The sequence below is a fragment of the Furipterus horrens genome, unplaced genomic scaffold, assembly GCF_987537825.1.
Source record: "Furipterus horrens unplaced genomic scaffold, mFurHor1.1.pri manual_scaffold_13, whole genome shotgun sequence".
NCBI lineage: Eukaryota > Metazoa > Chordata > Mammalia > Chiroptera > Furipteridae > Furipterus > Furipterus horrens.
In genome coordinates, this window is record NW_028327183.1 from 31,572,300 (window position 1) to 31,587,733 (window position 15,434).

At 46.1% G+C, this 15,434-nt stretch overlaps 1 protein-coding gene across 2 annotated transcripts in view; it reads right to left on the reverse strand.

Annotated features, from left to right (window-relative positions):
* Window positions 1-815: 815 nt before the first annotated feature.
* CA5A (carbonic anhydrase 5A) overlaps window positions 816-15,434 on the reverse strand; it is a 35,711-nt gene continuing 21,092 nt past the window's right edge. The window contains exons 3-8 of one of the 2 annotated variants that reach the window (XM_090259340.1): window positions 13,835-13,953; window positions 11,572-11,667; window positions 11,357-11,419; window positions 5,148-5,303; window positions 2,352-2,450; window positions 816-1,215 (exon numbers count right to left, since the gene is read on the reverse strand). In XM_090259340.1, coding sequence (XP_090115466.1) covers window positions 1,075-1,215; window positions 2,352-2,450; window positions 5,148-5,303; window positions 11,357-11,419; window positions 11,572-11,667; window positions 13,835-13,953 — 674 coding nt within the window. In that variant the 3' untranslated portion in view covers window positions 816-1,074. Of the gene's footprint in view, window positions 1,216-2,193; window positions 2,451-5,147; window positions 5,304-11,356; window positions 11,420-11,571; window positions 11,668-13,834; window positions 13,954-15,434 lie in introns of those variants that run through there. The other variant, XM_090259341.1, reaches the window with a different exon arrangement.

Here is a 15,434-nt window from a genome sequence, read left to right on the forward strand (position 1 = left end):
ATGACTCGGGGCCTTTGTAAACCAACCTTAAAGCTTGCTGTGCTGCTCTGTACAAAGCTCTACAATATGATGAGTGCTCCAGGAAGGAATATGTGCGAGGAGATTGCTTTGTCTGTGGTAGGTGCCAGGATATTAAATAGCTCAAAGCCAGACTAAATTGTTGGTACCATAAGAAGTTCCGTGATTGGGGAAAAAAATGTAAATCTCTTCCAAATTACACAATATATAGGTTCTTTTTGATTTTAGATATTATTTGTGGACTATAATAAATGTATTTATTCTTTATGTCCCCCAAATGAGATGGAGTTTATCACTATCCCTTGGTAGACAGAATAGCATTTGCTTATTTTTCTGTGCTGTTTTTCATGGTTTACCCGATAGTAAGATAATGCTTGAAGATAACATAATCAAGTTGTTTGCAGAGCTGCATCTTTACCAAAGGGGAATATTTTAAGTGCTCCAAAAATAAACATACTATTATCAATTAGGATGTTATTCAGTCTTAAAAAGGAAAAGGAAGGACATTCTGACACACTACAACATGGATGAATCTTGCTGAGTGAAATAAGGCAGTCACAAAAGGACAAACACTGCATTATTCCATTCACATTGATTCCTAGAGCACTGAAAATCATAGAGACAGGAAGTAGAATGGTGGGTGCAAAGGGATGGGGGGAGGGGAGAATGGAGAGTTTTTGTTTAATGGTACAGAGTTCCAGTTTTAGAGGTGAAGAGAGCTATGGTGATGGAAGGCAGTGATAATTACACAACATTGTGAATATATTCAACTATACACTTAAAGTGGTAAAGATGATAATTTTATGTTATGTGTATTTCACCACAATTTTTTTTAAAGATATTATTTATTTATAAGGGAGGGAGGGAGAAAGAGAGAGGGAAACATTGTCATATGAGAGAAACATTGATTGGCTGCCTCTCACAGGCCCCCCCAAGTAAGGACCTGGCCTGCAACCCAGACATACGCCCTGGCTGGGAACCAAACCAGCAACCCTTCGGTTCCCAGGCTGGCGATCAATCCACTGAGCCACACCAGCCAGGGCTATTTCACCACAATTAAAAACAAAAACAAAAATAAGGAGAAACCATGACCACCATAAACTGGTGGCTCGTCCTGATCAACCACTTTAGAGAAGTCTTTGGCTTTGAAGATGCAGGTGGGGGCCACAAGCCAAGGAATGCAGGCACTTCTAGAAGCTGGAAAAGGCAAGGAAATGGATTGTTCCTCAAAGCTTCCAGAAGGAACCAGCCCTGCTGACACCTTAAATTTGAACTTCTAATCACCAGAACTGTGAGGCAACTCATTTCTGTTGTTTTAAGCCCATAGTCAGTGATTGCTATGGGCTAAATTGTTTCCCCAGCCCCAATTCATATGTTGAAGACTTAACTTCCAATATGTTTGTATTTGGAAATGAGACTTTTAGAAGGTAATTAAGGTTGAATGAGATCATAAGGGTGAGGTCATAATTCGATAGGATTGGTGGCTTTATAAGGAGAGGAAGAGCGAGAGTTCACTCTCTTTGTGCAGGTGCCGAGGAAAGCCATGTGAGGACACAGGGGGAAGGGGCCACTGGGAGCCAAAGTGAGAGGCCCCGTCAGAACCTGGCAGTATTGCCACCTCGATCTCAGACTTCCAGTCTCGGAACTGTGGGAAAACACATTTCTGTTGTTTAACTTCTCAGTTTGGGGTCATTTGTAACAGCAGCCCCAGGACACTGATACAGCCAGTTATTTGGAATTGGGTGAAAGGATATTAGTCCAGACTCTCTTGTCTGGGAACTATGGGGTGGCCATGCATGTGGAGAAACAGAGGGCACCTACCTGGAGAGAGGAAAGCGTGGAACTGAGAGAAGACTGGGTAGACAACCTCAGCCCCCTGAAGCTGTCATGCATTGCAGTAAGTCCCATGAGATGTTTTGTGTCCCATATCCATTCCCTATCATACTTAAGTTTCTTTGAAGTGATTCCTTTTTAAGATTTTATTTATGTATTTTTAGAGAGAGGGGAAGGGAGAGAGAAAGAGAGGGAGAGAAACACCGATGTGTGGTTGCCTCTTGTGCACCCCCAACTGGGGACCTGGCCCGCAACCCAGGCATGTGCTCTGACTGGGAATCGAACCAGCAACTTTTTGGTTCACAGGCCAGAACTCAATCCACTGAGCCACACCAGCCAGGGCTCTGTCCCTCTTTTTAATTTCAGAGGTTACATATGATCAGACTGTGAAACTTGAAAAACACTACTTCCTCTTTTTAAATTCAATTCTGCCCATTGACTTGGACGTTATAAATTTAGAATCTGGTGCCCTCTTCAGTGGCCTGGAAGGATGAACGGACCTTTCGATTCATCAGGGGTTGAAGTGGTCGGTAATTGTTCGCCATCATTTTCTCTTCTTCACCAAGTGCAGTAAACCGGAGCGTGCGAAACGCGGCCAGCTGGAATAGAGAGCTACCAGAGTAATCTGGGTGCAGGGACAGAGTAAACCAGGTGTCCCCTGTGCCTTGTGTAGTTCCCTCCCACTTTGAATTGGGGATCCTCTGTGTGGCCAATGCAATATGGCAGAGGTGACTCCTGAGCAATGTCAGGAAAGGCTGCTGTAGCTTCCACCCTGGTCTCTTGGATCACTTGCTCTCGGGAAGCCAGCCACCATGTTGTGAGGACACTCAGCCTCAGGGAGAGGCCATGTGGAGAGGAAACGAGCTGACAGCCAGCACCAACTTGCAGGCTACTTGTGTGAGCCACTTTGGGAATAAATCCTCCAGCCCCAGGTAAACTTTCAGAAAACTACAATCGTACCTGACATCTTACTGCAACTCCATGAGAGATTCTAGGCCAGAACCTCCCCAAATTCTGACCCACAGCAACTTTGAGAGATAATAAGGACCTATAATTTTCTTAAGCCACTAAGTTTTGGAGCTACTTGTCACACAGCAATTGAAAACTAATACATACAATATAAATGCTAAAGTAACATTTGATTCACTTTTCACTCAAGGGACAAAGATTATTTTTTATGTATCATCTCATTTGTTCTCAGAATATGCTTATGAGCTCTGTGAGAATAATACATGTTTAGCTAATACAGAAGCGCCATTTTATTCACACAGTGAGCACTTATTGAGCAAGTTGGATCTGCTGAAGCGCCCTCTAGAGTTGTGTAGGGTGTGGTGCACACAATCCCCCAGGTACTCAAGCTCAGTGCTCTTGCTTTGCACATGGTTTTGACTCTCAGAAATGCAGCCTTTCTCCTCTCCTCCATTTGGCGATCACCTTCCCACTGTCCAGGGGGTGCATACAACACTCCCTAGTTCCCCTGGTCAGGGTAAGGGGCTTCTGCTCTGTTTATTTTTTTTTGTATAATATTCCCTCACCACCCTGCCTTAAAACTATCTTCTATGCTTCTACTTCCCACCAGACAGCAGTTTGCAGAGACTGACATCATCGCTTTTGCATCACCCTCTTTCTTCCTACCCCTCTCCCACCCTCTCCTGTTACAAGCCTAACACAGAATGGGTGCTTATAACTTGTTTGTTGAGTGACAGAAAGGTCTAGGGCAATTCTTCCACCAAGACCTTCCCGATGTCTGCAACAGTTCCGGTTTAGGGGTAGGATGGGTGACCTGCAATGCACATCTCAAAGTTCAGCCTCTCAAAGCAAAAGGCATCATTCCAAGACTTTCAAATAAAAAAATATTTCCACAGGCTCCTGAGGCTGGAAGAGCCTCTAAGAGCACATCTAGAGCCCTCAGAAAGAGTATAGCTGAAGCAGAGGTGATAAATACTGCTGGGGTTGATCAGAAGTGTCTGCCCTTGGCTGGGGTGGGACAGTGACACCACCCTTGCTATGTAGCTGTCATCCCTAAATCTGAACTGCCCTCGACAGAGGGACGTTCTCCCGATTCTTGAGATTTCCACAGGAAAAAGATCCTACAACTTCTTAAAATATATATATAATATCTACTTATTTAAAAAAAAGAATATTTAGATAAGAAAAAGGAAGAAAGTAAAAACCACTGCAGATCTATGACCCTGGGACAAGTAGGGACTTTCTGGTGTGTTCCTATGTGATGACTTAGGGTGTTGTTCAGCAAGCATTCACTCAGCTCCTTTCTGCCCCACTGACTTTGACCTTGCCATTGTGACTTGCTTTGGCCAACTGGATGGGAATGAGTGTGATGCAAGCAGAAGCCTTAAGTGAGCATGTGTGCTTTGGCTTATTTTTTTTTGCATCTTTGTCACTTACCATGAGAACTGGCCCTTGGTGGTCACTGTTCCTAGGAGCAAGATAGACCCTGGGCCTGACCCAACCACCAAACACCTTCAGTGAAGCCCAGCCATCCACAATCTAAAATAGAGCCTCCCCGGCCAACCCATAGACCCACAAGCAGAAAAAACAAATGCTTGTTGTAAGCTATTGAGTTTTGGGGTGGTTTGTTATGTAGCATTATTGTGGCAATAGCTGACTAACACAATCCTTCCGGAATTTTTTCTTGGTATATATAGTTCTGTAACTTCTGAATACAGCATGTGAGAAAGTCCTCTGCAATCCCAATTCCTTATTGTGCTATCATCCAAAGAAGTAGAACAAACTAAAATGTTCTCTTCTCCCTCATACTTCTTCACTGGCTTTCTAACATCCATCTATGATATCCCTTTATTGGTTAATTAATTCACCAACAAATACCTATTGAGGGCCCATTATGAGCAAGGACCCATGTCCCAATTATAAAGTCACTTCCGATCTTTTTAAGTGACTTCATTCTGACATAGACTGAAGAGGAAGCACTGACCAAGTTCAACCATTAGTCATTAGAGATACTCTAAACCACTAAAGATAGTAGTGCTAAAATATAACTGTTTCCCCCATATCAGTTCCCTCCTCCTTGCTCTTCCCCCCTCCCCTCTCTCTCTATCTCTCACACACTAATATCTCAAGGTGAGAAGAATTGTGATTTCAGGAACCTCTGTTCAATCTCAACAAGGTTGCATTTCAGTTGGAAAATTCTTCTTGTTCAGGAACATGCAAACGCACCAAAGAATAAAACCCGTGATGCTCACTTACAATATCTAAGTGACACTGCCCAGATATTTCTTCAACACAGTTCCACTGCACGGGCTGTGGGCACAGCTCACCTGGTTCGCAGCCACTTCAATGGGCTCCTTAAGGATGATCCAGGTGACCGACTCAGTTAGTGGAGGAGTGGTGAGGGAGCCCGGGTAGGTCCAGTAATCCTGGCAGGCGGGCAGCAGACGGGAGGGCTCGAAGGGGCCCACAGCTGCCTGGGCACCCTGCGAGACAGAGACCACAGGCTGTGTCAGCGCGCGGGCCAAGATGCAGAGGCTCCGGAAGGAAGGGAATGGCGCTCCATCTTTATCTCGGAGATTTGGCTACCACGTCGCTAGGAGGGAAGTGTGTTCCCTGAGATAAAGGCTGTGAGACCATGACTGTCACATTTGGAAATAGTAACAAGAACATATGACCTGTGTAGCAGAACACAAATTCCCACCCAATACTTGCTTCTGTTTTTCTTTCAAAGTTATTTGTTTTCATATACCTAGGCTGTTAAATATTACACTTTAAAAAACCATGGTAAAATAACATGTATAACATAAGCTTGCTGTTTTAGCCATTTTTAAGTTCCGTGGCATTAATCCATTCCCACTGTTGTGCCGCCATCACCACCGTCCATCTGCAGGACTTTCTCGTCTTCCGAGACTGGAACTTTCACCATTGAACACTGACTCCCCAGTCCCTGGAACCCAGCATCCTTCTTTCTTTCTACTTTCTAAAAAATCCTCACCTGAGGATATGTTTATGGATTTTAGAGAGAGAAGAAAGGAGAGAGGGAGAGAAAGAGAGAGAGAGGGAGAGACATCGATCGTTTGCCTCCTGTATGCATCCCAACTGGGGATGCGCCCTGACCAGAGATGGAACCCACAATCTTTTTAGTGTATGGGATGACGCTCTGACCATTTGAGCCACCCGGCCAGGGCCCACCATCCTACTTTCTGTCTCTATGGTTCTGATTCCTCTATGAACTTTGTATGAGTGGAATCATGCAGTATTTTCCTTTTGTGACTGGCTTAGGTCACTTAGCATAATATCCTCAAGGCTCATCCCCACTGTAGCATGTATCATAATTTCCTCCCTTTTTAAGGCTGACTAATATACCACATTGTGTTTATCCACTCATGTGTCGATGGACCTTTGGGTGGCTTTCCTCCCTTGGCTGTTGTGAGTAATGCTGCCATGAACATGAATATACCAATATCTCTTTAAGACCTGGCTTTCAATTATTTTGCATGTATACCCAGAAGTGGACATGCTAGATCCTATGGGAATTCTGTTTTGTTTTATGAGGAACTGTCAGACTGTTTTCCACAGTGTCTGCCCTTTTAAGACAGCTGAACTTCTCTTAAAGCAACTGTCCCTGACATAAGAGCCCTGGTAATGACATACATCAGGGGGATGCCCTGTGCTGAGCCTATCCCCTGACTCTCATGCCAGAATTTTCCTTCTCACAGGGAACAGGTGGGATTGATGGGCCTGGACAGCTGTGCTTGACTACTGCATGCCTGGATTTCTGTGCTGTGCCCACGGGGACTCCCGCAGCATGTCCTGCTTGGGAGGCCTGTGTTCATAATGTCAGGAGTTGTGTTTGCTTGCTTTCTGTGCTTTATAAAAGGGTACGGAGAACCCTGTCTCTTTGAGTTTCAAGGGATGCCAACAGGATGCCACCACTGATTCATTCATTCACTCACAGCTATGTGTTTGGCACCCACGGGAAGCCCGACCCTATCTTAGGTGCTGGGCTACAATACCACCTCCCCACATGGAATTCACCTTTTATTGGAGGAAAGCAACAGCACTCCACATAATAAGTACATATCTAGCAGTTTACAGAGTGATAAGCGTGATGGAGGAAAATAAAGTAGGTCAGTGTGTGGGGGTGGGGGTGGGGGGGAGTTTTAAGAGGGGTGGTCCTGGAGGCCTCACTGGAAAGGTGGCATCTGAGCAAAGACATGGAGGAGGTGACAGAAGAGGCCACGCAGGTTCCAGGGTGGACGTAGCCAGTGCCGAGGCGCTGAGGGGCTCCAGCAGCAGCAAAGAGGCTGGAATGAGTACATGAGCCACAGAAGTAATAAAAAGAGATGGGGCTGGGGGAGCCTTCTCCTTGGGGCTGGGACAGCTGAGGAAACCCACCAGCACAGGCAGGAGTGAGGGGCTGCTCTCCTGACGCTGCCCAGCACAGCGCCAGGGGTATGAAGAGGAAGTGGGGGTCTCTGGGCCACTGTCTGCCCTCGTGGAAGCCAAAGGCACCCGAGCAGCCTTTTGCTCAGACAGGAAGTGATCCTTCAGGGTCCCTCAGACTGACAGGCCCAGGGGCTTCCACCCCTCTGTAAATTGAGACTGCAAGGCTGATGTAGGGACAGGCCTGCAAGCAACAAGCAGAACCAGCCCCAACTCCAGATCCAACCCGGGCGGGGCACTGGGGGAGGATATTCAAGAACGAAGCAGACATCCTCTCCTCCAAGGAGGGAGGCCTCCCTGGGCACTGAATTCTTCCACCCAGCCTTCAAGCGGAAAGTCAAGAGGCCCAGACAACCTCGCTCGCATATGCATGTCTGGCTTTCATCAGTCAGAAATGGGAGACGTTAGCTAAGCTGCTGACAAGGAGAAAATAAATTATTTCACACTCAGTGTGCCAGGTGTAGTTCCACTTTGTAATTAATCATCTTGGAATGTCTTCTAAACAGCATTATTGCAATGCCATTCACATAGCATGGAATTCACTCCTTTAAAGCATACAATTCTATGGCTTTTAGTGTATTCACAGATAGATAAGTGCAGTCATCACCACCGTCAATTTTAGAACATTTTCATCACCTCCAAAAAGAACTCCAGAAAAGAAAGAAGCCCAGTAAATGCTGTTTGGCTATCACCACTCCTAACCTCTCCACCCCTGCCCCACCCTGCAATAGCCCCCTCCAGTATGCTTTCTGTCCTCATGGGTTTGCCTATTCTGGACATTTCCTATAAGTAGAACCATATAATATGTGGACTTTTGTGACTGGCTTCTCCCACTCAGCTTAGTACTGTCAAGGTTCATCCACAGTGTAGTGTGTGTTGGTTTTTATTCCTTTTTATGGCCAAAGGTTATTCCATCGCTTGGTCTACTTAATTCTCAAAGGAAACAGGTCACATATGCACATGGGACAAGATGCAAAAAGTACCAGTGGGTGTGTGGTCACAAATATACCCCCTTCCCCTCCCCTAGGCTGCCAAACATCTTCTGAGCTATTAGCTTGAATTTTTCAGAACTGCCTTTCAAGAAGTATTTTTATGATATTGATGAAGAAAGCAAGATAAATATAAGTGAGTCTACCAATCCATAGTTAAGACTGTGGCAGAACCCAGATACTATGGGAAGTCTGTTCGTCTCAAAGCCAGAAGGAGAAGAAAAAGAGCAAGAAATTGGAAACCTGCTTGAAAAAATAATGACAGAAAACTTCCCTAAATTGGTGAAGGAAATAGACATACGAATCCAGGAAGCACAGAGAGTCCCAAATAAGATAAACCCACAGAGGTCCACACCAAGACACATCATAATTAAAATGCCAAAGGTTAAATACAAAGAGAAAAGCACTTTGTTACCTACAAGAGTGGTCCTATTCAAAGTGATGAAAAGCAAGGGCCCACAACCAAGATTACTCTACCTAGCAAAGCTATCACCTAGAAAGGAAGGACAGATAAAGAGTTTCCCAGGTAAGAAAAATATAAAGGAGTTCATCATCACCAAATCAGTATTATACAAAATGTTAAAAGCTCTTCTAGAAAAGGAAGAAGAAGAAATATGAACAATAAAATGGCAATAAATACATATATATCAACAATGGAATCTAAAAAAACAAAATAAACAAACAAGCAGAGCAGAAACAGAATTATAGATACAGAGATGGTTGGTTTTGATGGTTGCCAGATGGGAGGGGGGTGTAGGGGAATAGGTGAAGAGGTTAGGGGATTAAGAAGCACCAACAGGTAGTTACAGAACAGCCACGGGGATGTAAAGTACAGTACAGGAAATGGAGTAGCCGAAGAACTTACACACATGATCCATGAACATGGTCAATGGTGTGAGGATTGTCTGAGGGAGTGGGGAGGGCTAGGTGGAGGGAGACTAAGGGGGAAAAATTGGGACAACTGTAATAGCATAAGCAATAAAATATAATTTTTTAGAAAGCTGGGACTGGCTCCTCTCTCTCTGGGGCTGCAGGGAACAGCAGCGGATGGTACCAGCACTCTGCTCACTGCCAGTTTCTTGCCAATTAAAATTTTGAGAGGACATCTATGTATTTCTAGTGATGTCCCCAGGAGCTCTGTGTCCTGTCCCTAAAGCACATTAGCATTCAGTACAGCCTGTGGTACGGAAGGCTGTTTCCCCGCAGGGCCCCCAAAGCAAGTCAGGGCCCCTCCTCTACATGTCTGTCAGCCCCGCTGGCTGAAGTGTTAGCTGGGAACATGGTGTGGTTTGTACTATCACAGAGAGAGACAGTCTAGCTCCTGGTGGATGGGTGCCCATTCTGGAAGTCTTCACTGTTCTCTTTTCTAAAATGCACATCCCACTTCAAAAAGAAGGATGGTGGCTTACAAAGAAAGCTCCACTCAGTACAATGTGGGAGAATAAAAATGGGAGAAAAGGTGAAACCATAAGGTTTGGAACAAATCAGCAGTCACCAAGGCTTGGCAGGGGGAGGGGTGGGGCCATACGATGGAATGTGAGGGGTGGAGCACTGTTCTGTGTGGTCCTGGGTGAGGCACCCATGACTCTACAAATTTGTCAAAAGTGATAGAATGTACACGACAGAGGTGACTCATAATGCTGCAAAATTTTAAAAACCAACCCAGAACCCAGCACGGAGCACAGGTGACAAAGGACTTGCATGGATTACGCTTCCCAACCTATGGAGCACAGGCTTCTGCTTGCCAGGGCTGGGCTTTCTACCTCTTAAGATTCTAACTCTTATTTTTCAGGTGAGGAAATGGAGGCCCAGAGATGATCACTGAGACCAGAACAGAGCCCAGGCAGCGTCTTCTGTCACTGCACTGACACCATTTCTCCCATGAGGTTGGGCCAGGTGACCCTTAGTTAGCCTTTGTGTGTGTGTGTGTGTGTGTGTGTGTGTGTGTGTGTGTGTGTTGGCGGGAGGGGGGAAGGGAGTATGCTCCAGAGCCTTCCTTAGAAGGAAAACACCCCTCTGAGTAAACAGGGCCTCACAGCCAGCTCCATTCTTTCCCACCAGGAGGCAGAGACAACGCCTTGTAGGAGGTGGATGCTGGTGGGGAAAACATCCCAGGTTTGCTCTGGCCGAAGACCAGCAGGGAAGAGGATACTCCAAGCACCTTGACCTTGCGGAGTTCCTGAGCTGGCAGACGTGGCAATGGGGTGTGGGAAGGGTGATCTGGTCTTGGTCCCAAGAGGCCCACCCAGAGGTCAACATCAAGGGGAATGCACCACACAGATCAAAGGACCCCTGTGGGCCAACCAAGGAAGGGCTGACCCCCAGTTTTCCTGTGGAGCCCAGCTCACCATTGTTAAGACAGGTGGGAGCCCCAACCATCCACACATTCAAGGACCAGGGTGACTCCTTGTGTCTCAGAGCGCTTTTGTTTGGTTCCAAACAAATAAACTGTACTTATTTGGAATTTCCACTTCTCCATCAAAGTCCTTTCTTAGCTGATGTTGGAGAAAAGCTACATTGTTGTCCTTGACATCTTTCTGAGTTGTGTTTAATGCAACAAGGTGTCCAAGGGGAGCTGGGCCAAGCTCCACTTTGCCATGAAAGAGGGCTGGGTCTGCAGGATACCCCCTCCCTGTGCGGTCTCTGTGCTCTCAGCAGTGGGGTGGCCCTAAGTGCCCCCCACCAGGAGTGTACCAGGTGGCACTTGGGTAGGCACTCTTAAATGTTAATAGTTAAGTATCTATTTCAATCGGTTTTAAAGCAAACGTTGTCATTACTGGGTGCCATTGCCTGGGATAGGACCAGTGCAGGGGAACGTGGCAGAGATCTTCAAGATGCTGCCTAAATGACTGGATTTTTGGAAACTCAAATCGAGTCCAGCACCCCAGTTACACTGAGAAGGGAGGGGCCCCGGGAAGAGCAGGGACACTGTGGCACAACTGGAGTTAGCCCCAGTGCGTCCCATTTCCAGAGCGGGACTCCAATCAATCCTCTCTGCAACACTCTTTCCGCCAAACTGGTTATTTTCCTCTTGCCAGTGAGTCAATATTCTAAACAGTTTTGCTTTTCCAATTACACTGACTCTGATATACGTAGCTTACCTTATGTTTTATTTCCGGCAAGACTTCGACCAACTTCTGCAGTGCCTCGTGAGGGGCTCCCAGCTGCACAGCACAAACACACAAAACGCTCGTTGGAAAAGGCAAGAGGACGGGCGCCGAGCACACCTCACGGCATAGGCACGTTTAAAAAGCCGCTCTTCGGCACTGCGCACCAGTTTCTTCACTAGGAGAGCTACGCCCTAGCGAGAGATTACCTTTAAAAATACGCCTATCACAGCCAAGCCGTTCTCTCCCATTACAGCTTCTTTGTAGTTTGGGTATTTCACAGCATTCCAGTGAACTAAATGTAGCTGAAACACAGGAGAAAGAGGATTTACACCGACCACGGTGCAGCAGGAAGTGAAACAGTCGCTCCCCTCCTGTGTGGCAGACCCATGCGTCCCTCAGTCGGAGCGGCCGGCCTAAGGAGCATCCGCACCACTGGCGAGCTTGGAGCCTCCAAAGGGCCGACAAAATCACAGACAGTAAGCGCCTCAGTGTTTTTGGTGGGAGAGAAAGAGGCTTATTTTAACTTTATAAGATAGAAATGAATGGTTGGATTTTTTGCTATTTTTCTTAGGTTTCAGGTGTCCTTGAATGTGGTTTGTCAGATCAAATAGAGGACTCCCAGTTAAATTTGAATTTCAGATGAACAAATAATTTTTAATGCCTCAGATAGTGCATTTTTCTACAATTGTCACCCTCCCTTGAACTTCCTCTGTGTCCTTATTTCACTCCCCTCCTTCCACGTTCCCAAGTCCAAATTTGGCATCGGGATCGACCAGAAGACAAGGATCTAAATCAGGGGCAGAGGACTGGCTTGGGAAACAGGCTCTCCTGGGTGGCTGGTGAGCGGGAGGCAGAGCCAGAACCTGGGCCGGGCTCTGGGTTCATTGCAAGGAGAGCCTGTGGGTGTTGATGTCGGGTTTGGCTCAGAACCCAGGAGGGGCCTGGGTGTCCACACACACTTCCTTCTATAGGAAGGTGTTGTGGTGGAAGCCTTTCTGGACGGTGGCCCAAACCCCGAGTCTGCAAGGACAGAGTCCAGCAAGCCCTCCCCACGCAGCTGCTGCTGGATTCTTGGGTCCCAGGGTGCTCTGCTGGGGTGCTGGGTTCACCTGTGCTCTAGGTGGCACTTCACTCCCAAGTCCCAGTGTTCCCAGCCAGGTGCACTGGGGAAAAAGAGGGTGGCGAGGCCTCTCCCTGCCCATCCATAGCTTACCTGGAACCCCCCATCTGCTGTACTGTTGCAACCTCCCAGAAAGAGAGGCAGTGGGGCCCAGGGTCCTGCCTGCAGCCTCCTTCCTTCACAGACACCATGCTTGGAGCTGGCTTTGCCTTCCAAGCCTCCCACAGGAAATGGCACCCTGCAGCCTATGTCAGTGCATGGCCAAGAGGGATGTGACTCAGAGAGAGCCCCTGGCAGGTCCCAGCCATGATCATACCTCGATGCTAATGAATTACAGCAACCTCCTCTGTTAAAATATGTGTTCATTAAAAGGCATGGTGCAGATACACAGTTATGAAGATAAAAGGTGTGCTGTCAGATGAAAGGAAGCATGTTGCAAGCCATGTTCCCTCATTTTGGTCATGCTTGTAAATATGTGTATAATTATAACAATAGATGTAACTCCCTATTTATAAGCTATCCCCAGAGGTCACTTCCGGTTGTGTGATTACAGGTGATTTTTATTTTTAATTTTGGCTGGACTCTAGTTTGATTTTAACTATGGTATTACTTGCATAACAATAGCGACAAAACGTTGAAACAAAAACAGTTCATAACTTGAAATGCATTCAGAAGTCAAGTGGTTGGCGGGTGGATAAAGGGATGGGTGGGTGGACAGAGGTGTGATAAAGTGAATATGGCGAAATGCTAGTTACAGGATACGGGTGGCAGCCTCATGGGTTCTCACTGTACAGTCCCTTCCATTTTCTGCTATATTGGAAAAATTTCATAGGAAAGTATTGGGGGAACTCTATAAGGCACCACTTATCAGTCCACCATAACTACAAAAACCAATTCCTAATATTTATCTCTGCTTATTTTTTTTCCTGACTCCCATTTTCGAGTGTTGCAAATATCACTTTGTTTTAGGATGATCTCAATTGTACAGATTTTCAGATTCTCAATAGGAGGCCTCAAATGCTTTGAAGGACAGAAAGGTGCCTTTGCTAGTCCGAATCGACTGCCAGCAAGCACTGGGCTGAGTGGGAGGCTGTTAAGGGCACAAACTGTTCTTGAATCCCAACTGTCTGGTTCTGGCAAGTTAAATAAAGTGATAATAATACCCTCCCTTTACGATAGCTATGTGAGTAAATGGATAGCGTGGCCAGTTGTTCTGGTCTGAGCACAGAGAGCCCCACATCATGGGAAATCCTCCCTTTCTGGGTGACCGGGATGGTTGGTCACCCTACAATTGAGCCTGGCACCTAGAAAGCATCCACATATTTGCTGCTAGGATGGCATCTACAAACCTCTGCGGGGTACACGTGGTCATCCACCGTGTGCTCGGAGCCCCACTCGTTCACTGCTCCCCAGTGGAAGTGGAACTGCTTCAGTCGGTAGTGGTTTTCCAGGGGGCCACCCCTAATTCCTGAAAAATGAAACCAGTGGAGCTTGTGCGTTAGATTGTCTGTTTTGTGGACTGTGGTATTACTGTGACACTGTCTACAGTGAAGTCGCATGATTTCACTCTCGATTGATGCTCTGCTGCAATGACAAACTGGAAGGTGGGCCCTGGGTCCCAGTCACCTGGCCCCAGGCCAGCCACCAATATGCTTCCTGTAAAGAAATGCCTGAGAGCCTGCAGATTCCAGTGCTGCCACCAGATGGCGGTAGGAGCCTCAACCCCTGCTTGCCCAATAAGGCAAAGAAAAACCATTTCTGAGATGCATGAGCATCCTATAGATTTCCAGACTCCCTTAATTTAAAAAATGTCTCTTGAATGAAAAAAAAGTGGCTTAAATCCAATCACCAAATAATTTCATAAACAAGTATGTAAAGAGCAAGATTTTAAAACAAACAATATTTCCACCAGTTCTGGTTTCTATGCAGCCCAGCTTAGTCTATTCCCCTATAAGACTAGGTTTTACAGGAACATTCCTTTCTAAGTCACTCTAAACATTTGGTGTAGCCTCCTCAAGAGCTGTTAGCTTGACACACATGGGCTCAGACGGGAGCATCCTTCATGGAGGAATCTGGCTCTCAACTGCAGAATTGTGGGCACCCTCCAGAGGTTCAGGGTCAGGGCAGGGACTCTGTATTTTAATGACCTCTGGAATGGCTCTGATGTACATGGCTTAGCCTCCCTCTAGTTGCATTTTGCTACTAGATTTCCATGAACATCTGCTACAGATATAATGGTAACTATTGTACATATCTCTTTTCATTGAAGTGAGCTTGTGCTACTGGGTGCCTGGGACAAGTCTGGAAGACATGGCAGAGTGATGGAGTGAATTCCAGGGGGCCTTGCTTGCATCAACTCCTCTATGTGTCAAATACTACAGGCTAGTGTTGTTTTCTGTTAGGTCTTTACCATAGAAAGTATTTGTGGCAGGAAACACTGAACTATAAAATAGGAAAACAGGCTCAGCTCATGATTCTGCTCTCGATCAAGTTGTAAAACTTCCCACCATCTTTCTTGATTCGAAATAAGGGCATTGCCCTGGCTGGTGTGGCTTGGTGGACTGAGTGCTGGCCTGAGAACCAAAGGGTCGCTGGTTTGATTCCCAGTCAAGGCACATGCCTGAGTTGCTGGCCAGGTCCTCAGGTGGGAGCATGCAAGAGACAACCACATATTGATGTTTCTCTTCCTCTCTTTCTCCATCTTTTCCCCTCTCTCTAAGAATAGATAAGTAAAATAAAATCTAAAAAAAAAAGAAAAGAAATAAGGGCATTGATGTAGAAGGCCATTAGAGTGTCAACTAGTCATAAAGTTCTGTGGTTTCATGAGATAATCGAGTCTCTTTAACACACACACACACACACATACATGAATTATGTTAATCTTTAAAAATACATAGAAATATTACTTTTCCTACCAAGTATATGAAAACATTTTAACTCACAAACTCT